The sequence below is a fragment of the Ochotona curzoniae genome, unplaced genomic scaffold, assembly GCF_017591425.1.
Source record: "Ochotona curzoniae isolate NIBS_2020 unplaced genomic scaffold, NIBS_Ocur_1.0 contig_43, whole genome shotgun sequence".
NCBI classification, from domain to species: Eukaryota; Metazoa; Chordata; class Mammalia; order Lagomorpha; family Ochotonidae; genus Ochotona; species Ochotona curzoniae.
Window position 1 is genome coordinate 26,304,373 of NW_024466218.1, and position 20,377 is coordinate 26,324,749.

The following is a 20,377-nucleotide window of genomic DNA, read 5'->3' on the forward strand; positions in this document are numbered from 1 at the left end:
TATGGTCGAGTCTTATAATTCTGTGTGGTTTCCATTCATGCAAGACTTAAGTTGCTCTTTCTTTGGCATAATTTGCATGAAATCAAGGAAACACTAATATTGAAGAAAAAAAAATGATTGATTGTTGTACCCCAGCAGCTTTTATATTTTTGTGAAAAGTACATGAAGAATAAAAACATTTTATGTCATTTTTCAACTTAGAAACTAGATCTTTTAAAAATCACTCCTGGCTTGCCTGTTGACACCAGTTAATATGAAGCAGCAATTTTCTGGGCCAACTGAGTGTGTTCTGCAAGAGAACTACATTATTATTTACTGTTACTTTTTGTAGATGTGCGGACTATCAAGTCAGGCCTGGCAAGCCACTAGGGAACCTCCAGAAAACAATAGGGCATTGATTTTTACCTTTTGTGAAATTTGTGGGAAGATGAAGGAAGGAAACAAGAAATGACAGTTGAGGTGACAGTAAGGACCTCGTTGGCTCGCGCTGCGGACCGAGCATGAGCAGAAGGAGTTAACGATAATCCTGCATTTGGCTTTAAGATGTGACCTCGCACACTAGTGATTTTTTTTCACCTCTGTGTTGTGTTCGGCACTATTATTAATGCAGGAAAATCAGTAACATTAGTCATCTTAAAAGGGTTATTACTCAAGATGATTTAAATTGTGAAAATGTCAGTGGAGCCTGCACACACTCGGCTAGAGATGCCATGATTTACACCCTCTGACACCATCCTGCTGCCGAGAAGAGTTGAAAATGGAATGGCTTGTAGTTTGTGCTGATCCACATGCAAGGCGTGATATCAGCGGCAACACTTCTTCAGTGTCCTAGGATTTGCTGGAGGTTCGCGTAGCCACCACCTGTCTATGCTGGATCATCTTCTGTATGCTCCCTGCCAGAGCCCAGCATCACAGGCAGGTAGACGGGCAGCCTTTCTGGAGAGAACTGAAAGTGGACAGTTAGTGCAAAGGAAATAAGTAGGACTTCAGAAGCCACTTTTCTTCTTTCTACTTTGCCCGTGCTGTGATCTGTAATGGCACAAATGACATGTCTTAAGAACATTTGAAGCAACCCTGAGAACTTAAAAGGCGCCTTCAGTCACAGTCACTCAGAAAATAGTTCATTGAGGTGGTTGCCATTCACTATTAACCTCTTTGACGTTTGAACCTGATTGTTCATGAGTCATAATTTCCATGGTAGTTTTCATTCATGTGAGCAGACTAAGAGAAATTAAAATTTGAGTCGACTCCAGAGAAACTGCCAAAACCCAGAAATCACCAACTAGTAAAAGTCAGTGAGGTATTAAGAATATACTGTCTTTGACCTGGTAACCAAAGAGTGAGTCCCAGAGATAGTGTTGAGATGATGTCATTGCTTGCTTTTTTTTTTCTTTCAAAATAAGCCAGAGCTTTCAAGAGATGGCGTTTGTGCCAAGCAAGCGGAGAGTGAAAGTGCCAGTATATGAGGGGGTCGGCGCTTTGACTCAGTAGTCTGAATTCCGTTTCAAATTTTCAAACTCATCATGAACTCTGGGCTTAGTCTTCATCCTTGCAATGATGCAGTTGGCGTTGCCGTCAGTGAATGAAAAAAGTCTATGGTTTAAATAGCTCTGATTTCCAAATGCCATGTAATCGAATCATGTATTAATAGCTGCAGTTTAGCTCCTTTGCTAAAAGTTGATGGATTCTTCCTAACTGCCGAGTGCGCCTATAGAGTAAAATTTCTCTAGACCTATGCACGACCGTTAACATCAGAACAATTCCAAATATGCTGAAAGAAATGCTTCTGAGGTCCAGTGGAACCCTCAGGTGACCACGAAGAGCCCTTAAGGGGGAGGAAGTGAGCAAATGTGCAGCTAAAGGGTTCTGTTTAGTGACGTGCGTGCTCTCTTGTCCCCCGTTCCTCCAGATGAACACATCACTGCTGGGAAGCATTGGCATGCTGAACTCGGCACCTCAGCTGCGCTGCATTAAAACCTACCAGGTGCCCCCCGTGCAGCCGGCCTCACCTGGCTCCCACAACGCCCTCAGACTGGCACGGCTCATCTGGACTTCCAACCGCAACGTCATCCTCATGGCGCACGACGGCAAGGAGCACCGCTTCATGGTGTAGAGCCGGCATCTGGCGCCCTAACTGCGTTTTAGTTCTCTACATTCTCTAGGCTGCCATCACCCTGTCCCTGCACTGGGCCTTCTGACCCTGGTGTTGTGCGAGGGTGCGGCCAGGTGTGTGTCACTTGCGCATGCCCCTCAGGGGCAGACCCTCACACAGGCCACCTATCGATTCCGAGGCGCGCACACTGTTCTAGAGGATGCGGCCGCTCTGTCACTCGGTAGGTTTTCCCTGCCAGCGAGGGGAGGGAGAGTCGGCGGTTCCTGGGAACGCTCTTGTCGCTTGGCGCAACAGAAGCCCAAAAATCAATAACCACTGTGATCGCACTCCCAGCCCCAGTCAGTGTTGCAGCCACGAAGCCGCTGCTCTGAGGCACTGCTCGTATCCGGATCTGACATGGGCGTCGAGGTGATGTGGCGGCCCTCGTTATTGCGATTATTCCCCTCTGATTTTCCTGAAGCATACCATTGTTTACCAAAAAGATTGTGTGTTTACGGGCTGTTTCCTTCTGGTGATTGCTGGGAAATCCCTCGATCTAGTTTGCTAGGGTTTAGCCACTACCTTCTCGGTTAATACCCAGCCAATTTAAGTTAATGAGAAAATGCACGCTAACAATTTTTTTCCCTCGTAGAAAATACGATTTTCTAGTCTCTTAGCCTTTTAAAGTATTCGTATCCTGATTAAATGACAGTTTATTTAGTAGGCTTAAAATAAGGCTCATCATCACCTCCAATCAATTGATATAATTATCGAGGCGCTATCACTAATCTCTTAGAGCTGCTCTGATGGAAGCATGGCCGAGCTCTAAAATGAAGACCTTGTAATTCTTTGCTGAGATAGTTTTCGTTCGGACAGCTTTTCCCTTCCCTACAGAAGCCTGACAAAGCCGTGCCTCCTGAGTGTATGACCCATGTCCATGATCGTGTGATAGACAGCTCAGCTTTCAAAGCCCTACTGATGAATTAAAGTGAAGCAAAGAAGGCATATCTCCAAAAACAAGTAACCTAGAAGTTTAGCAACTCTGGCACAGCATCTTGTATGCACAGTTTATTTAAATACAGGAGTGTATATAAAAACGCGCGGTTCTCGATTCGTTTGTACAGTCGTTGCAATGAATGTGTTCTTCAGCTAGATCACTTTCTTCTTGTTATATCAAATTATGCTGATTCCTGCTTATAGCGATGGGGAAAAATCCACGAATGTAGCGATGGGAAAAAATGCACAAGCTAATATTTTGCATGAAGTACTCCTATCAGACCTTGAGCTGTACATGGTTGTGGGTTTTGTAGATTGGGTGGCTGTTGGTTGTTTCAGTAGTTGGAAAGAGTGATATGAAATTGAGAGGAAAAATTACAAAGTTTATAGAGGAAGCAAAACGATAATGGAAGCATTTAATCTGAAAAGCATAGCTTGTCAAAATGTATGTAATAAGCAGAAAAGTAATATCAGAGTCCAGGAGCAAATACATTCAGTTATTTTACAGAAATAGATTTTTAAGGAACATATTTAAGAAGTTAGTATCAATAGGTTGTCCCTCCCATTTGAACATGAAATGTGTTCTTTCCTGTGACGGCAAATCTGTACTAAGCCCTTGGTTTTAGACATTGGGTATTCCCTCAAAGTGAATGTATGCCACATGCATGTCTGTTGTGTTTGTAATGGTGAAGTGTGTAGTTTCCAAGGAAGACACAAACAACTCTCCAGCATGGACCGTGTGTGCTCCGTGACCCTGCTGTGCTGTGTGGATAGTTAGAGCCACAGGGCGTGAGCCGAAAGCTGCACTTGATCTATCCTGTCTGCACTCAGCATGTCTTTACTTTGTGGAAGTTAATTTATTCTAGATCACAAACTACCTGGAATATTGTAGAGTTGTTTTTTTTTAATCAAAATGTCCTACAGGGGAGGAGGAAGGTGTGGGGTGGGTAGGTAACCAGAGATGCATTGGTGGAACCCCTGTGGCAACGAAGAGCTGTGAAGACCTCGGGAGTGAAACTCTGGATGCTGGACACACACCGGGGTCCTGTCTGCTCGGCCGGGCGAACATGCTGCCTGCACAGAGGCTGGCACCTGATGGCTAGACAGGCAGCCCTGACTCCAAAGCGCACAGTTGCATCCTTGTTAGGAGCGGCATCTCCATGGCTTCCTTCACGGCTGCCGTCCCAGACCTCCTCCCAGCTCAGATTTCTCAACACTGATGCAAACTTGGTATTGTCATCCTAGCGTACATGGTTAGTGTTTTATTGATTTCATTGGCACTGTGTTTGGACCTGTCCTTGTAAACAGAGACACATGTGGCTTCAGTGGTAAATTTACAAGCAAAAGATGACATGACGTGACACCTGTATGAAAATGTTGCAATGGTTGAACCCACTGTGTACAGCAACCGAATTAAAATGTCGGCCTCTCAAGGCATTTCTGGAGGAGTCCACTTAATACATTCTATGTGTACTGAATGTCCCCACGTACATACATGTGATCATTAAAATGGAATTGTACTGAAGAGATGGTGTTCCTCCGTGGTTACTTTTTCCTGGGTTCACGCTCAAGCAGTCTCAGTGAGCATCCATAGGCTCTGCCTACCCTTCTGTTTCCTATCCCTCATTCCCGTGGGAACCAGCCCCAGGAAAGGCACGGCAGAACATGGGGAAGAAACCCTTCACGTGGCAGAAGCCTGAGATCTGCAGGTGGAGAGCATGTCCCCACCGGAAACTCAGCAGCACCCCCTGCGGCTTGGGCAGCAGAACTGCACAAGTTGCTGTTACACAGACTGTTAATTGTCAGATGGGATGACATGAGTTGGCTGCCTCACATGGGAACAAGGTTGAGCTCATTAACATTCATTTCATTTGATACTCAGTTTGAAGTGGCACTGGAGTCCCTAAGGTAAAGGATGTAATTGTTTTTCAGGAAAAGTAAGAATAGGCAAAAGAAGTCCTCCTGATTCACACATGTTGCTGTTCTTCTTTTAATTCTTTCAGATAGACATAGAACGGTTTGAGTTGAGTCGACCATCAGGTAACAGCTTGGTTCTCTGTAAGAATGAGACAGACATGCTAACATCCGGGAGTGAACCCATCAAACGCCCAGTGTCAGGTCTGGGAATTGTTATAACATTTCCCAATGACTCCAGTGTATCCTTATAGGGAAAGTAGGGGCAGTCACTGCCCTGTATGATTGGTGATCACATAAACTGATCAGATGTGGAAAGGGCATGACATTAATAGGAAGGTAAAGCCAGGCAGTGCCGGCTGAACTTTGACCTCTCACCTCTGGGGCTGACTGACAGTGCCGAGTATTGGGGAAAATCAATACTTTGGAGCCAGGAGGGAAATATTTCCACCCTCTAACTAGAGAATGTATTTTGACAAGGCCGAGATAATCCAAGCTGCACAGGAGGCAGAGAAAAGAAGACTCATTTTTAAAGCTTGACACTTGAAGGTGTTTTTGTGCAATGGTTTAGAGCTCGTCAATACGCTCTCAAATACCAAAGGTCAAAGAGAAAAAGCCAGAAGAATTTCAAAAATTAGATGTTTACTTCTTCCTGCTGTTTACAAATAAAAAAGGAGAAGAAGAAGAAAGCTCACCGAGAGGTTTATACTTGTAGTTATTTAAATACTCAAGTTCACAGTTGTGGGCTTCTGGATGATCTTCCCCTCTGTAATCAAACCTTAAATTTTGACAAGCAAGCACTGTGAGTGTGGCGTGCCTAGAGGTGAGCAGACGTCTTGCTGCCATGCGCTTTGGGGGACGTGAATTATTTTGTGAGTGGTTACATCATTTTGCGCTAATGTCTCAGAATCTCGGGCTGCAATCCCCGTTGATCCCACCAAGCTGGCGTCGTAAATCTCTGGCCCTCTAACTCATTTGCTTCAATCATTTGCAGAAAAGAGTCTCGGCTCCCTTTAGCACTTCAGTGCTTACTGGTTTTTGTGGTCTTTTCAAGCAAATTATTTGTAAAGGTATTCTAATTAGTTCCCCTCTAAGGGAGGAGCTTATATACCTCTAGGAAAGAGATAGCAAATCATTCTCCCCAGCAACGATGGATTCATTGTTTCTGTGGACACACACCTCCATCAAGTGGATATATTCTTTTTTTTTTCCCCTGCGGATAAGGCAGTGGGAAAAAGGTGACCAGTGCCCGTATAACTTTCAGACAAGCTCACGAGGACAAAAGAATCCTCAATATTTAAATTAACCCTCATGAACAAGCCTCATTAAGCCTAGGGTAAGTAGACGCTAATCATGGTTATTAAAACTACAATCAAGTCCACAACATAGTCTTCTCTTTCTAATTAATAAACTTCACTCTGAGGATAAATATCGGCCTGGATTGTTTTAAATTTTGTTTCCAAAGGTGAACAAAGCCAGCCAAGACTTCAGAGGTCTGAGATTCTTAGAGGACCAAGGATCTAGCACCAGTATGTGCCTGACGTGTAGTATGTTCCTCTCGGGAGGAAAATGTGCAGCATTTGTTAAACTCAGGAGATTGCATCTGCAAGGTGCTTGCAGAAACAGGACACAGTCATTAGTCAATAGATGGATGACTTCTAGGAGCCCTTCGTGAGCATGGAGAGAAAGGTGACCTTTCTTGGGGGAACATCGTCAGATTTTTTGTTTCGTGTTGGTTTTTCATCTCTGGGTTTCCATCATAGCTTGAAGTATCCTATCCAAAGGAGAACCTCAGCGTCTTTGTCATGTTGCTGTGTGTTGCCATTTTGGTTCTTAGCAAAGTTTGTAGGCATGAAGAAATCTCAGATACATCCCGGTGTGTAGCCTGGCTGGTGATGGCTGAAGTCAAGGCTGGTTTTCTTTCGGAAGAAGAAAGTGTGTGATTTGTGGTGCAGAGAATTCTGCTGCTGCTTGTGAAGCTCACGTTCCCTTATCAACTACACTCTCCTGTCAGAGTGTCGGCTCAAGCCCTGGCTACTCCTGATCCAGCTACCCAGCTACACCTGGGAGGTGACAGGCGGCTCCAGTGCCTGGGCTTGTCACACCCACGTGGGAGACGCAGGATGACTTCCAGCACACTGAACAGTTTCACAGCTGTTGCAGGCATTTGGGGCATGAACCAGGGACTGGAGGAGAATCTCTCTCTTTACTCTCACTCTCCTCCCCTTCCCCAACTTTCAAGTAGTTGTAAATAATGAAACCTTTTCAAAAGCAGATCATCACATCCATTTTAAGACTCTCTTTCACACAAAGGATGACTTTGAGTTATTTCATGTCTTCCAAATACATAACTATGAAGGTTGCACAAAGCTGAAGTGTCATGGATCGATTGCATGGCATCACCAAAGCAAAGCACACTGGGTATATGGGTTCTGTTGTCAATATCTTGTTTGGACCAATGTCAGAATGACTTGACACTTCCACTTGCCCAAATGCAAAAATGTGTTCTCTAAAACTTGATCCATCCAATGACACTCGTCCTGAAAATATATGAAAAAGATACAGTAATGAAACATCGCTATCCAATCCTAGAACGCGTACTGAAACTTCCTATTTGTCATATGTTCTGTGTTCTCATTTCCCCTTGCTGGTGCACTCACTCTCTAACAAAGGACCTTAACACAAAGGAGTAAGTGCTGAGGTCAATGAGGTGAGGAGTGATCACTCTGCTTGGGGGCGTGTCAACTCAGCCTTGGCTGGGAGGAAGCCTCAGGGGTGGGTGTGGAAGAATAGAGAATAATTAGGATGACTGCGGAGGGACACAAGAGATCTTCCTGGGACCAGGGAGGGCATGGACTCCTTCAGACCTACATGCTGAAAGGCGCTCCCAAAAATCCTGACAGCTCTTCACTGGCAGCTATTGAAAACCATACTGTTGAGATCCGCCATGCGGAAAGCCTAAGTAAAGATTTCTGTCTCTTAATTCTTCCCCGTGTTCCACCATCTTTTACAAAGAAGCACACTTTTTTCCTTAAAGCATGCCTTGCCCACTCCTTGCACTGCGTATGGCCAGCACAAAAGCTGGATGTTGGACAGACTGTGCTGCCTGCTCCCCGCCCCATCCCGCTTCCAGTCCCTCACTTCCCACCCCAGGATTGAAGGATGCATTCCTCCAGAGGCTGGGGGCGTGCACAGCCAAGTTCCCTCCTGAATCGTCTTCTAGAGACTGCTGCCCAGCCCAGAGAGCTGCTTTCCCCAAAGTCATGCTCCCTTTTCTGAGGATGAGTGGGCACATCCCAAGGGCAGGCAAGAGCAAAGGCACAGAGCTCCATTCCACAACCTCTTGGAAGGGCCATCCTTGTTCTAGAACTCCCTTTAGATCTTCCTGCAACTGCATTACTGCCCAGCTTTTTCTGCCCTTAGAACTATTTATCTGAGAGAATTGCTCCAGGAAGTCCCAATATGCAGATCTCTTTCCCTTCCTGTTTTTCAGCTTTCATTCTAGAAAATCCAACCCAGGATAGTTGATGCAGGGTTGGTCCAAGAAAACAGAATTTAAAATGGGGTTTGGGAACTGGGATACCCACTGACCCTGGCCGTCAAGGGTCTATCACTGGTGGCACTCTCAGGAGTAGCCCATGGCACAGTGCAGGCTGTGTACTCGAGCAAGCTCTCATCATGAGACTTGGGGTGACATATGGATAGCAGCGGGCTTCCTGGCGGGCACAGTGTGCAAATATCTAAGAAGTCAAAGCAGATGGAAGTGATCAGCACAATAGACTCAGGATGCTGAAAGCACTGGAAAGAAGAATGAGAAATGGAGGTTGATGCGTCATGAGTTAAAGGTAAGACAGGAAAGACTTCTTGGCATCCTCTTCGGAAAGCCTCACCTAAAATCAAAGACAGGCTGGGGAGCAGGAGAAAGGGATCCACCAAGCACCAGATGGGTGACTTCTTAGCTCTTGGGAGTCTGTTGACTGCCCCGAGGGCTGAGGCTGTCATGGCACATGATGAGGCTCCCTGGGGTGACTCAAGCAACCCCTGGGTGAACACTCTGGTGAACCCTTCCCGGCCCTGCCTGAGTAGCTGCTCCTCTTAAAAGCAGGTGACTCATAATGATGCTTCCCCGAGTGCCCTGCCTCCTCTGCCAGCCTTCAGACCCATAAACCATAGCCACACTGTGGTCTGAGCCTGCCAAGAGGAAAAGAAATATATTCCAAGGGAGCCTGGGACCTTGTCCAGAGGACCTTATGGAAACTGAGGCATGGGTCAAGATAGAGACAAGGGCAAATCCACTGTCAGAGAATTTGACACCCAAGCCTGGACACTCAGGCACAAGGTACCTGCTGCTAGGAAGCTGCTCCACTGGGAGAATGGTGGATCAGGCTACATCCAGAGGAACTACCAGGACACTGATGGCAGGTGGTAGAGCAAAGAGCCAGAAAACTGAGTTAGAACTACTGGAATAGATTGTTAGGTACACAGCTGGAAATGCAGCAGATGCCTTTGCTTTGGCAGAGGGCTTGGAGGACATGTGGTCAGCAAGCAATAAACAACATGTTGGAAGGATACCAGTTGGCCCAGGAGGGTGGAAAAGGCCATTACAGACCTGTGCCCTCTGGTCACAGTGAGGATGACGAAGTATTGAAATAGTAGTGACCCAGTGGGTGCAATGATCACAGTGAGCACCAAGTTTGAAGAGGCAGTGGAAGAGGCAGAGATCTTTGGAGAGGATTCATGCAGCACACTATCGTTAAGAACAAGACTGGAGGGCAGCATCAAGGGTTTCATTCAATCTGTGCAACCGACAGAGACTGAAGGACGCCATTCCAGTAGGTCACCCTGTCACTGGCGCTCAGAAGCTACTCTGCTTAGGGTGTTGGTGAGCCATGGATGGAACAGAAACGTTGGCCAAGCAGAAGGGGAATGGGAATGATTGTAAAGGAGGGGGACAATGAGTGTTAGTGGCAGTTCAGGACCAGCTGCCCCCGCAAGAGATGTGGCTTGTCCGGTCACAGTTCTCTTAGGTCCCCCGTCCCAGCACCCTGCAGTAGCTGCCCCAGGCATTGCTCCAAGTAGGTGGATTAGGTTGGTGGCAGCTATCTTTCCACTGAGTCCTTCTCCATGAGTCACTTGGAGCTTGGAAAGGCTCTTTCTGCAAGCCCCTGCATCCAGTTACTGCTCATGGCCCTCCTTGCCTTGCCTTGCTGGGGGCATCTCCAGTAGACCAAGCTGGCTTCATCACTCCTGGTGGGTTCAGCCACAGCAAACCATGTCACAGCCTGACCTCTCCTTTACCTCTTCTTGGCTGCTTTACACCTGTCTTGGTCCCAGGTACACTTCCCAGCACACTTCCAGCAGATTTTCCAGTCTCCTCCTAGGCTGTGGACCTGCCTAAGTTCAAGTATGGCTCAGGCTGTCATTAACTAAATGGTTCTCCTTGTGTTGTGATCTTGGCTCATCTGTTACCTGGGCATAATTGCCATAGCTGCCTCCTGGTCTTATTATAAGGACCGGGAGTTGACAAATGAACAGCAATTAGAACATGTTAGCATACAGTAAACAGTGGTAAGTGCTAATCGTGCTAATACTTCTTGTACTCCTAAAGTATAATTATGAGATTATTTTCAGGTTTCCTTTCCTGCTTCGGTGTTATAGGGGGAAAATGCTGTTTCACTCATTATGTTCCTGTGTCTTTTAGTTCAACCACCAGATCAAAACACACTCTTTTAAAAAGCAAGAAGGAGAGCTGGCAGGGAGTGTTACGCCAGCCACTCTACTAGATGCTTTCGTTATTCTGCTTCATTCTTCATCTCACAAGCCATCAGAGTTAGGACCAGCCCTCACTAGGTGGAGCAACAGTGGAAGTCACAGAGAAAAAGGGCCGAGACCCCAGAGCTCATTCCAGGAAGTGTGTGCCTGTCTCCCACACTGTGGCCATGGCCCAGCCCTCCCTAACCTCCCTGTGTCCCTCACCCCAGCAGAGGGGCGTGGGATCCCGGGGCTGGCGCCTGCGTGTTCCTTGGCCATGGAAGGAATGGTGCTATGATAGGGTAGGGTGCTGCTTCCTTCAAGCCATGCATTCTTGGCCTTTGGATTTATGGCGATCGCAGCCAATTGTGAATGAACTAGAATTATGTTGATTCTCAGATGTGAATCATGACCTATTTCACCATGAAATAGTCGACTTAAAATGTGAGTTTTAGCATGTGCTACATTTCATGGGGTGACCCTATTGTAACTAAGGAGCTATCTTCTCTTATGAAATGGATATATTCGGGGAAAATGGGATTTGATTAATAGCCATTGGCTCTCGTTTTCATTGATTCGTCAGGAGCAGGGGGTGCTGTGGCTGTGTCCCTGGGCTGTACTCTCGCCTTTCCTTTATGGGGCACCACATCATTCTGACCTCTGACCTGCCTATTCTCACTGGCTCCTCCTCTTCCTCTGGATATGCCTTTCCAGGGGGGTATTTCTGCTTAGAAGTTGTCACTGACTCAGATGAAGTGCATTCCAGAAAGACATGATTTTACAAATGGAAACAGAAACCAGATGACTTGAACTCTTTCTAGATAGAGTATTATAAAACTTGTTTATGTCACATGGCCAGCCGAAGAGCTGGGTTTACTTCCCATGGCCAGGGCCACTCCAAGTTCAATTGTTACACAGTGAATTTGCATGGCCTTTGCTGGAATGTATCAGAATTTTCTAGAACACAATACCATACCGCTAATCCTGCAGCAGGTGTCAGGTTGCAGCTCCATGATGGACAATGCTCAGATCTCTTCTAACAAGCCAAGGGCCCCTCTGTGAGGCTCTAACTGAGCTTTGAGACCAAGTTGGGCACTTGATATATGTCACTTCATCTCCATCTCTCATTCTGTGTGTGAGCCCACTTGCTACAAGTTAGAAAAGTGACACAATGACAGGTTAAGTGACTGGCCAAAGGTCACACAGCCAGTTAAGTGGTAGAGCAGAGATTAAATTCCAGAGTTCTCTTTCCTCTCCATTGATGGGCAGTGTCTCCAAGGCCAGTTTTATAGTGGCTGAAGAGACATGCTTTATTCTCATATTGACCTCAATAAAAAACCAAGGACCTCAGAATTCAATTTTCATTTATTTATTCCACAATGACTTATTGAATACCTATTATTTGCCAGGCATTTCTAGAGAGGACTAAATTAATGCAGCTGAGCCACTCACATGACTTACACATCTCAAAAGCCATCTATCTGATGTGGTGTGCATACACACAGACCCAAGCAGCACCTCCTTTGGGTGGTCTCACTTAGGGCAATTCTTCGTGACTGTGCTCACAGGTACTGGGTGTTGGGTGACCTGCCCTGGCATCCAAGTAGACTGTCTACTTTCCAACTGCCTCAGAAATCCCACCCTTTCTAGCCCCATAGTTCCCTGGCTTCGTTTCTTTCTTTTTCCCCCACTCTTTCAGCCTTTGTCTCCAAGCCTTCATTCCTAGGATACGTGCCCACAACCTGAAGGATACAACTGGAGCACTAGAGAGTTAGGGACAGAGAAAGGACATGAATATACAGCCAGCCTCCACTGACAGAAGAGTAATGAGACATGAAAACAAGTTTTCCTTTGAGCATGCTCACTCTAGAAGGTTCCATGGAAAATTAAACTCATCCACTCATTTGCTAAATACGCAGGAACATCTACTAGGTGTCAGGCCATGAACTAGGTGCTATAATTGCAGTGGGGGGGGGGGAGATACTTCTTGTGACAGCTGCCCTTGTGGGGTGCACACTGGGATGTGTGTGGAAGGGGATAAACCAACTACACCTTGTAATATGCACAAACAGAGACCCAAGACCCAAAGACCGAGAGACGGGGACAGATGAAACCAGCCAAATGTCTCTGGAGGAAGGTAAGTGTCTAGAAATCAAGCGCTAGGAGGAGGAAGGGTCTATGGATAATCCAATGGTACGTGGGGGATCCCCAAGGCAGAGGAAGTGGGACCACACAAGAGCTTACCCAGGCCTTGCCTTCTGAGCAAATGTGTGCTTCATGCAGGAACTCACGGGCAGTGGTCAAAGAACACCCTTGAAGCCATTCAGAAATTGTAGGAGGAATAGAGGTTACATGATTGCGCTCAAACATACACTCAGTGCATTAGGAGTAGGTCTGGGAAGCAGCAAACCTGGAATCAGGCTACATTAATTACCTATTTTGTGTAGCAACATTATCATATTGATGGTTTAAAATAATACAGGTGTATCACAAATTAGCTTCTATGGGTCAACAGTCCAGGTTTAGATTGTCTAGGAGCCTCAGTCTTGAAGGCTGCTGTGGATATGCTGATTAGGGCTGTGGGTTCATTCAAGGCTGCTGTAGCAGGGAACAGGTTTCTAAGCTCAGGCAGCCATTGCAGGATTTGGTTCCTTTGGGGTATAGGATTGAAGGTCTCATGTTGTCCCTGGCTTTCCTTGGAGGCACTTGTGAGCTGTTGACTGGAGCCCACTGGGAGCTCCTAGAATGGTTTCCCAGTTCATGACTATGTACTGTTTCCCAACATGGCCACATCCCAGTGATGGTGGTAATGTGGCTAGATGGTGAAAGATGAGTGGACCTGCCTGGGAGAGAACATCCCAAAGGGAAACTGTGACTGAAGATTGGGGGAGGGGGGTGAAAATGGACATAATCTTCAAGGAACAACAATGACAGCCTGCCCTTACTCAGAGCCACTTCCTCCTGTAATTCCTAATATTAACCTTAATTTTGCTTTTTTCCTTTGCACCACATGACAATGTACCCAAAGTGGAGTCTGTTAGCGGCTTTGGGGATTGAAGCTTGCATGATGTAAACCCACAACAGGAGTTCAGTTGCCAGTGATGGGGAAGTAAGATCTTCAATGTCGTTCTGCATACATGGCTCAGGAGTTTCTGCCTGCAGACATGGCTCAGGAGTCTGCAATTTCTGGGGGCCCAGCAGCTGTTTGGGGTTCTTGATGAATCCCACCTAACCCCAAGCCAGCCTCTTGGGGACTGCAGATGAGTAACATGGCCAGAGCCAGCCAGCATCTCTGGTGACAACTGGGTATCCAAGGAAGTGGCCCTGAAGGTTTCCATATCTAACTTCTTGCTACAGGATACAATCAACTTCCCTTCTAATTCAGCCAGTGCTGAAAACAGACCAGATAGTGCACAATGACCAGCAGGAAATGAGCCAAGCTTGCAAGAGTAGGTCGATGGGAAAATCTCACAGTCAGTGCCAAGGAGTTGAGTTTTTCCCTGCAAGGTCTGGGGAGCCTGCAGTGATGTTAAGGAAAGGATGGGGGAAGTATATTGACTAATTCTGGCAGCATATGGAAGAATAATTTAGAAAATGGGGTGAATGAAGGCAGGGAGACCAATAGGAGATGGCTGTGAGTCTCATCAGAGATTCTGGGCACTCAAACACTAGCAGGTACAACAGCCACCCAGAGGCAGAGCTGAGGGAGGACTTCAAGATTTAATAGGGATTGGAAAGAGTCAATGAGCTTGAATGTTAGCAATGAGGGGAAGAGCTGGGTAGCCAAATCTAGGTGCCTTCTCAGCACCGCCCCCCCACCCAAGAACTCCATTTAGAAACACAACTTGATTCTCTTCCTACTGTTCCCTTCACTGTGGGATCCTTGCCCAGTCAATTTCCATTCACGTGATTCCCCAGCATGGCTGTGATGAGGAAATTAGATTCCGTTGACACCATTTGGATGTGCGGTACCTAGCTTGGGAATATAACTCCAGAGGGAGAACCACCCATACTGATTACCAACCCAGATTGTAAACCACATGGCAAGTGGTACGCTGCATTACTTAAAATGGATTGGCTATAGACTCAGCTGGAGGTGGGGTGCCTAACTTAGTTAAGACACCTGTGTTCCACATCAGAGAACCTGTGTTTGATTTCCAGCCCCAGCTGATCTCAGCTTCCTCCCAGTGTGGACTCTGGGAAGCAGCCAGGATGGCTCCAGGACTGGAGTTACTGCTGCCAGTGTGGGAGACCTGGGTTGAACCCTCAGTTTCCAACTTGGACCCCAGCCTAAGGCTGTCGTGGGCATTCATGAAGGGAACTAGCAGGCGGAGGCTCTCTGTCTCTCTCTCAAATAAATCAAAATTAAAATTAGAAGGGAAAAAATTGGCCCAGATGTTACACATTGAGCCTATTTCGTGATGACAAAAGCTAAGCTTTGTTGCTTAGAAATGTACTTAAGATAATTCCATGGTAGGTCACTTGCCAGGGCTTTTATTTCCTGTTTCTTATAAACATGGTGTTAGAGGATATGGCCAGTTGATTTAAAGGGGGATGATCCACATTTCTTCTGCTGAAAACCTGCTTAGAAGGATTCCTTCTTACCATAGTAAATGCTGTTCTTCTCACCACGGTACAGGAATTCCAGTCTTTTCATTAACAGGCTTGCATGTTTATCTGTCTATCTATTGGACTTCTTTTAAAATAATTAATTCTATGATACAGTTCCATAGGCTCTGGGATTTCCCCTTACCCCCTCTTTAAACTCCCTCCTTCCACTGATTTCCCCTATATTATTATAATAGTACAGCCCTTCAAAAACAGTCAAAAGTCCATCATTCCACTATTTAGCTGTATCCTGACACTGTAGGCAAGAAGAATAGTATAAAGTTCAGAATTCCAGTGTAAAGGTACATTTAACAGTCTCATTGGGAGTCCATCTTTGACTCCGAAGTAGAGACGCATCCTGCATTGTATCTTCACATCTCAATATGATAGTCTCTCCATATTGTTCCTCTAGATTACTGTATGTATATACATGCTTACCTATATATCTATTGATCTTGTATTTTGCATGAAGGTTGTCTTGTATCAGAGAGAACATATGATATTTGTCCTTTTGGGGCTGGCTTATTTCACTGAGCATAACTGTCTCTAGTTGGGACCATTTTGTTGCAAGCCCTACATTATAAAAAAACTGCCCATTATCAGGACTGGTGCCATGGCTCAAGAGGCTAATCCTCCACTTTTCAAGCACTGCTATCCCATATGGGCGTCCGTTTGTGCCCTGACTGCTCCACTGCTGATCTAGGTCATTGTTTGTGTCCTGGGAAAGCAGCAGAGGATGGCCAAAAGCCTTGGGACTCTGTACCTGTGAGGGAGATCTGGAGGGGTTCCTGGCTCCTGGCTTCAGATTGGCTCAGCTCTGGCTGTTGCAGCCATTTGGGGAGTGAACCAGTGGATGCAAGATCTTTCTCTCTCTCTCTCTCTCCTCTCTATGGAGCTGCCATTCAACAATGATGGCAAAGTATCCATTATCATTATACATTAAATTTATCACTAAAAATGTGCAGGAGGTTTTTCTCTTTCATGCAGTGAGAAGCTATGTGATAGTCTTGATTTTGCCTCTTGACCCAGCACACCTAATATACCAGTGGTCCTCCAGCTAACTGCTGTACATGCCTAGATCTAACCACCCATGGCTTGAAAATATTATTTAAGAAGACAATAGGAAATTATAATACAGTAATAAAAAGTGACGCAGGGCCCGGCACAGTAACTTAGAGGCTAAAGTCTGCCTTGCACGTGCCAGAATCTCATATGGGAGCTGGTTCTAATCCTGGAAGTCTAATTCCCATCCAGCTCCCTGCTAGTGGCCTGGGAAAGAAGTCAAGGATGGCCCAAAGTCTTGGTACTCTACACCCATGTGAGAGACTCAGAAGAGGCTCAGGGCTCCTGGCATCAAATTGACTCAGCTCCAGCTGTTGCGGCCACTTGTGGAGTAACTCATCAGATGGAAGATCTTCTTCTCTGTCTCGCCTCCTCTATGTATATCCAACTTTCCAATAAAAATATTTTTTAAAAAGTGATGCATCCAGAAAATAGTAATGTACTATCAGAAATATTTACATAGCATTTAGATTATATTAGGAGTTTGAGAGTAATTTAGACATTTTATAAAGCATAATATACCTTGACGATATGATACTAGATTGTCTACCTTTGTCTATATTTTCAGCACCGAAATCCACTTAAATAGCAGAATATTTACCTAGTAACTGCTACTAAAAGTCTATATAACTGTAATAATATGGGGAAGATGGTGGGAGGGGAAATGGGGCAGGAGAAGAGGGAATAGAAAGGGGGAATACTTGTATCTGTAAAACTACATCATGGGAAATAATAACAATGAAAATGACATTTATGGGAGGATCTGTCTGGTATATGATAACACCATGCTGTTTTATGTATGTGATTTGTGCATCAGCAGGCATGGGTATGCACAGACATGAAGGGACCTTACAGGATCTCACAGACTGGTGGGGTGGGGTTATAAATCCTCGAGATTTGCCTGTGATGGATTTAGAGGCTGAGAGATCCAGGCTCGGGAACCAGCTAATTCGGTATCTAGAAAGCCTCTTTCAGCTGTGTCCACCAACATGGAAAAGGCCAGCAACTGTCTAGGGCCTCTTGTATAAGGGCGCTAGTCGTTGTGGTGGGGAAACTGTCCTGGTGACCTGCTCATCTCCTACTGGCCTCCCCGCCTAATGCCATTATGCTGGACTGGATGTCAATACGTGAGCACAAGGACCGGACCTTGGTGACACCACACCAAGGAGCTGGCACCATTGCATTCACTGTGTTTGGGGAGCCAGCTGCACCATGTGCCTGGGAAGCTGGTTGGCACAATCCAGGGCTCCACCCAGACTTCAAGGGCAAAATCTGAGTATTGAGAAGCAGCCTGGGTGATTCGTGTACACCTGCAGGTGGAAAAGTTCTTGGCTGGGGACCCTGTGGAATTGCACAGGTGTTGCCAGATTTAGCAGCAGCCCACAAAGCTCTCCCCAGGAGGAAGCCAGGGTCTCATGTGTCTGGATGCACTGGGGTGTGGGACAGCCTTGCTGCATTCCCCAAGGGTGAGACTAAGAGACTTGAAGACAGGCTGATGTGTGAGTCCAGCATGGCCTTGCCACACAGCCTGTTCTGCAGGTTGGTTTGTTTTTGAGAGGCGGCTGGCAATGTGGGGGATTCTGTTAACATGCCAAGTTGTAAGGACAAAGACGGGAAGGCAGCATCTCTGGGCAGAGGTGGGCCTGCAGCACTGCCAGGCTGCGGTGCTGTCCTGTGTGTAGAACACGTTCCACATGGATTCTCTCAGCAGCACTGTGGTTCCTCACCTCAACAGAGAAATTCTTCAGGAAGCAGATCCGGGGCCAGCTGTGTATCACGGGGGCAGGTGGGTGGAGTGGATTTCTGATATACCAGGAGGAATGCTCCAGGTCGGCTCATCTCTATTGATCACCTGTATTGATTCAGTGCTCAGCCCCCAGGAGGCACCCGGGATGTGAGTGTGAACCAAGGCAGGAGCAGCTCCTGCCTCTCGCAAAGCTCACCGCCCAGTGGGCACCGACTCAGCCGTCACTGGGGTTACAGCAAAGAGGGGCGGGCAGGTGCAGCAATGTCCCGGGCCAAGGGGAAGCCTGGGCCAACCTGGAGCCAGGAGGGAGCATGGTTGGACTGAAAAAGGATGGCAACCAGTGGAAAGCAGCATGGTGGGGAGCAAAGGTGGCTGGGTGGGAAAGAGGTGGAATCAGGGGTTGTTTGGGAGGAGTAGAGTAGGAGTCATACCAAGCTGCTAGGAACAAGTCAAGCACATTAACAGTCATGCCTGGGGCACTGGGCAGGAAAAGTACATGCCCAGATGTGTGTGTGTGTGTGTGTGTGTGTGTGTGTGTGTGTTTTAAATTGTAATTGCCCATACTTGGGAGTGCAGCTGCTAAGGATTCTTGCTTGTAATGATCACAGTGATTGCTTTGCAAGTGGTAGTTTTCTGTAAAGGTTCTAGAATGACTGATGACTGTTCTTTCTTTCTTTCTTTTTTTAAGATTTATTTATTTTGGAAAGGCAGATTTCAGAGAGAGAAGGAGACACACAGAAAAAGATCTTCCATATGTTGATTCACTTCCTAAATGGCAACAATGGCCAGAGCTGATCTGAAGCTAGGGTTCAGGAGCTTCCTCCGAGTCTCCCACATGGGTGCAAGATCCCAAGGCTTTGGGCCATCCTCCATTGCTTTCCCAGGCCATAAGCAGGGAGCAGAATGGGCGGGGGATGTGGGCACTTACAGGTGAGGGATTAACCCGTTGAGTCATGGCATCAGCCCCTGCTCCTCTGATTCTTAAGGTCTGGGGCAGGCATAGCAGGTTCCAGCAGGTGCAGAGGTCAAGGTGCTAGAATAGTGCAAGTGCCTAGTCGGGGAGGCATGGAGAAACCCAGCAGCACAGCACTGGCAATTTTAGCAGTCTCCTTTTCTTTGGGCATAGAGCTGTTGCCTGCTGGGTTCCCAGGCTGACACCAGCCCAGTGCAGCCCGAGTAGCCCCCTTCCCACCTCGGGGCCTGCTCCATTCCTAAGGCTGGCTGACACTGCAGGGGTATGGTCTGCACATGTGGTAACTGCAAAATTGGGTATTTCCACAGAAAAGAGCCACTCATGCAAGGCTTTTGGTTAGCAGGGCTGTAGCTGCACTTTCTTCCTTCCCAGGGCCCCGCCCCCATCCCCCTGTCCCATCAGCAGGGGAGGCAGGAACTAGGTAGGTGTGGTCCTTTTCAGAGGAGGTTGCAGCTGTCCCACAAAGGGTGGGCAGAAGGTCACTGCTGGGACTTGCGGGCAGGCAGAGGGCGCTGGCACGCACTTGGGCATGCCCTTTCGTCCCAGGACTGCATTCTTCCTTCTGGATCCCTCTTTGCAGTGATTTCCTAGTGCTGCTCGAACAAGTTATCCCAACCTAGTGGCTTAGGGCCACATATTTTAAGATTTAGCTTTTATTTCTTTCAAAGGCAACATTATGAGGTGAGGGTGAAGGAGGGAAGTGGGTCTTCCATCTTAGGGTTCACTCCTCTGGCCACAATGAACAGGACTGGGCCAGGCCAAAGTCAGGAGACAAGGGCTTCTTCAGGGTCTCTCACATGGGTGCAACAGCCCAAGCACCTGGGCCATCTTCCATTGCTTTCCCAGGTGCATTAGTAGGGAGCTGGATCAGAAGTGGAGCAAGCAGGACTATAGCAGGCACCCACATGGGATGCCGGTGCTGTAGGCAGAGGCTTAGCTTAACCCACCATGCCACAGCGTTGGCCCCAGGCCCATGCATTTCTCACATTATTGTTCCGGGGTTGAGAAACCCTTCCCCCTGGGCAATCAGAGCTGCTTTCCTCAAAGCACTTTGCTTGCCCTCCCCAGCTCCTAGAGGCTGCCCAGAGTTCTTTGGCTCATACCTCCATTCTCATCTTCAAAGCTAGGGGGCAGCACCTTCTCTGCTTCTCTTTTCCATGATGCATTCCCACCCCTCCCTAACTCCCAAAGATCCGATCCACCTGTTGCCCTTTTAGAAGAGCCCTTGTGATGA

At 47.0% G+C, this 20,377-nt stretch overlaps 1 protein-coding gene across 2 annotated transcripts in view; it reads left to right on the plus strand.

Annotated features, from left to right (window-relative positions):
- Window positions 1-4,613, plus strand: part of WDR7 (WD repeat domain 7) — a 266,103-nt gene extending 261,490 nt beyond the window's left edge. For both annotated transcript variants that reach the window (XM_040985029.1, XM_040985030.1), the window contains one exon: window positions 1,910-4,613. In XM_040985029.1, the coding sequence (XP_040840963.1) occupies window positions 1,910-2,113 (204 nt within the window). In that variant the 3' untranslated portion in view covers window positions 2,114-4,613. The remainder of the gene's footprint in view (window positions 1-1,909) is intronic.
- The last annotated feature ends 15,764 nt before the right edge of the window (window positions 4,614-20,377 follow it).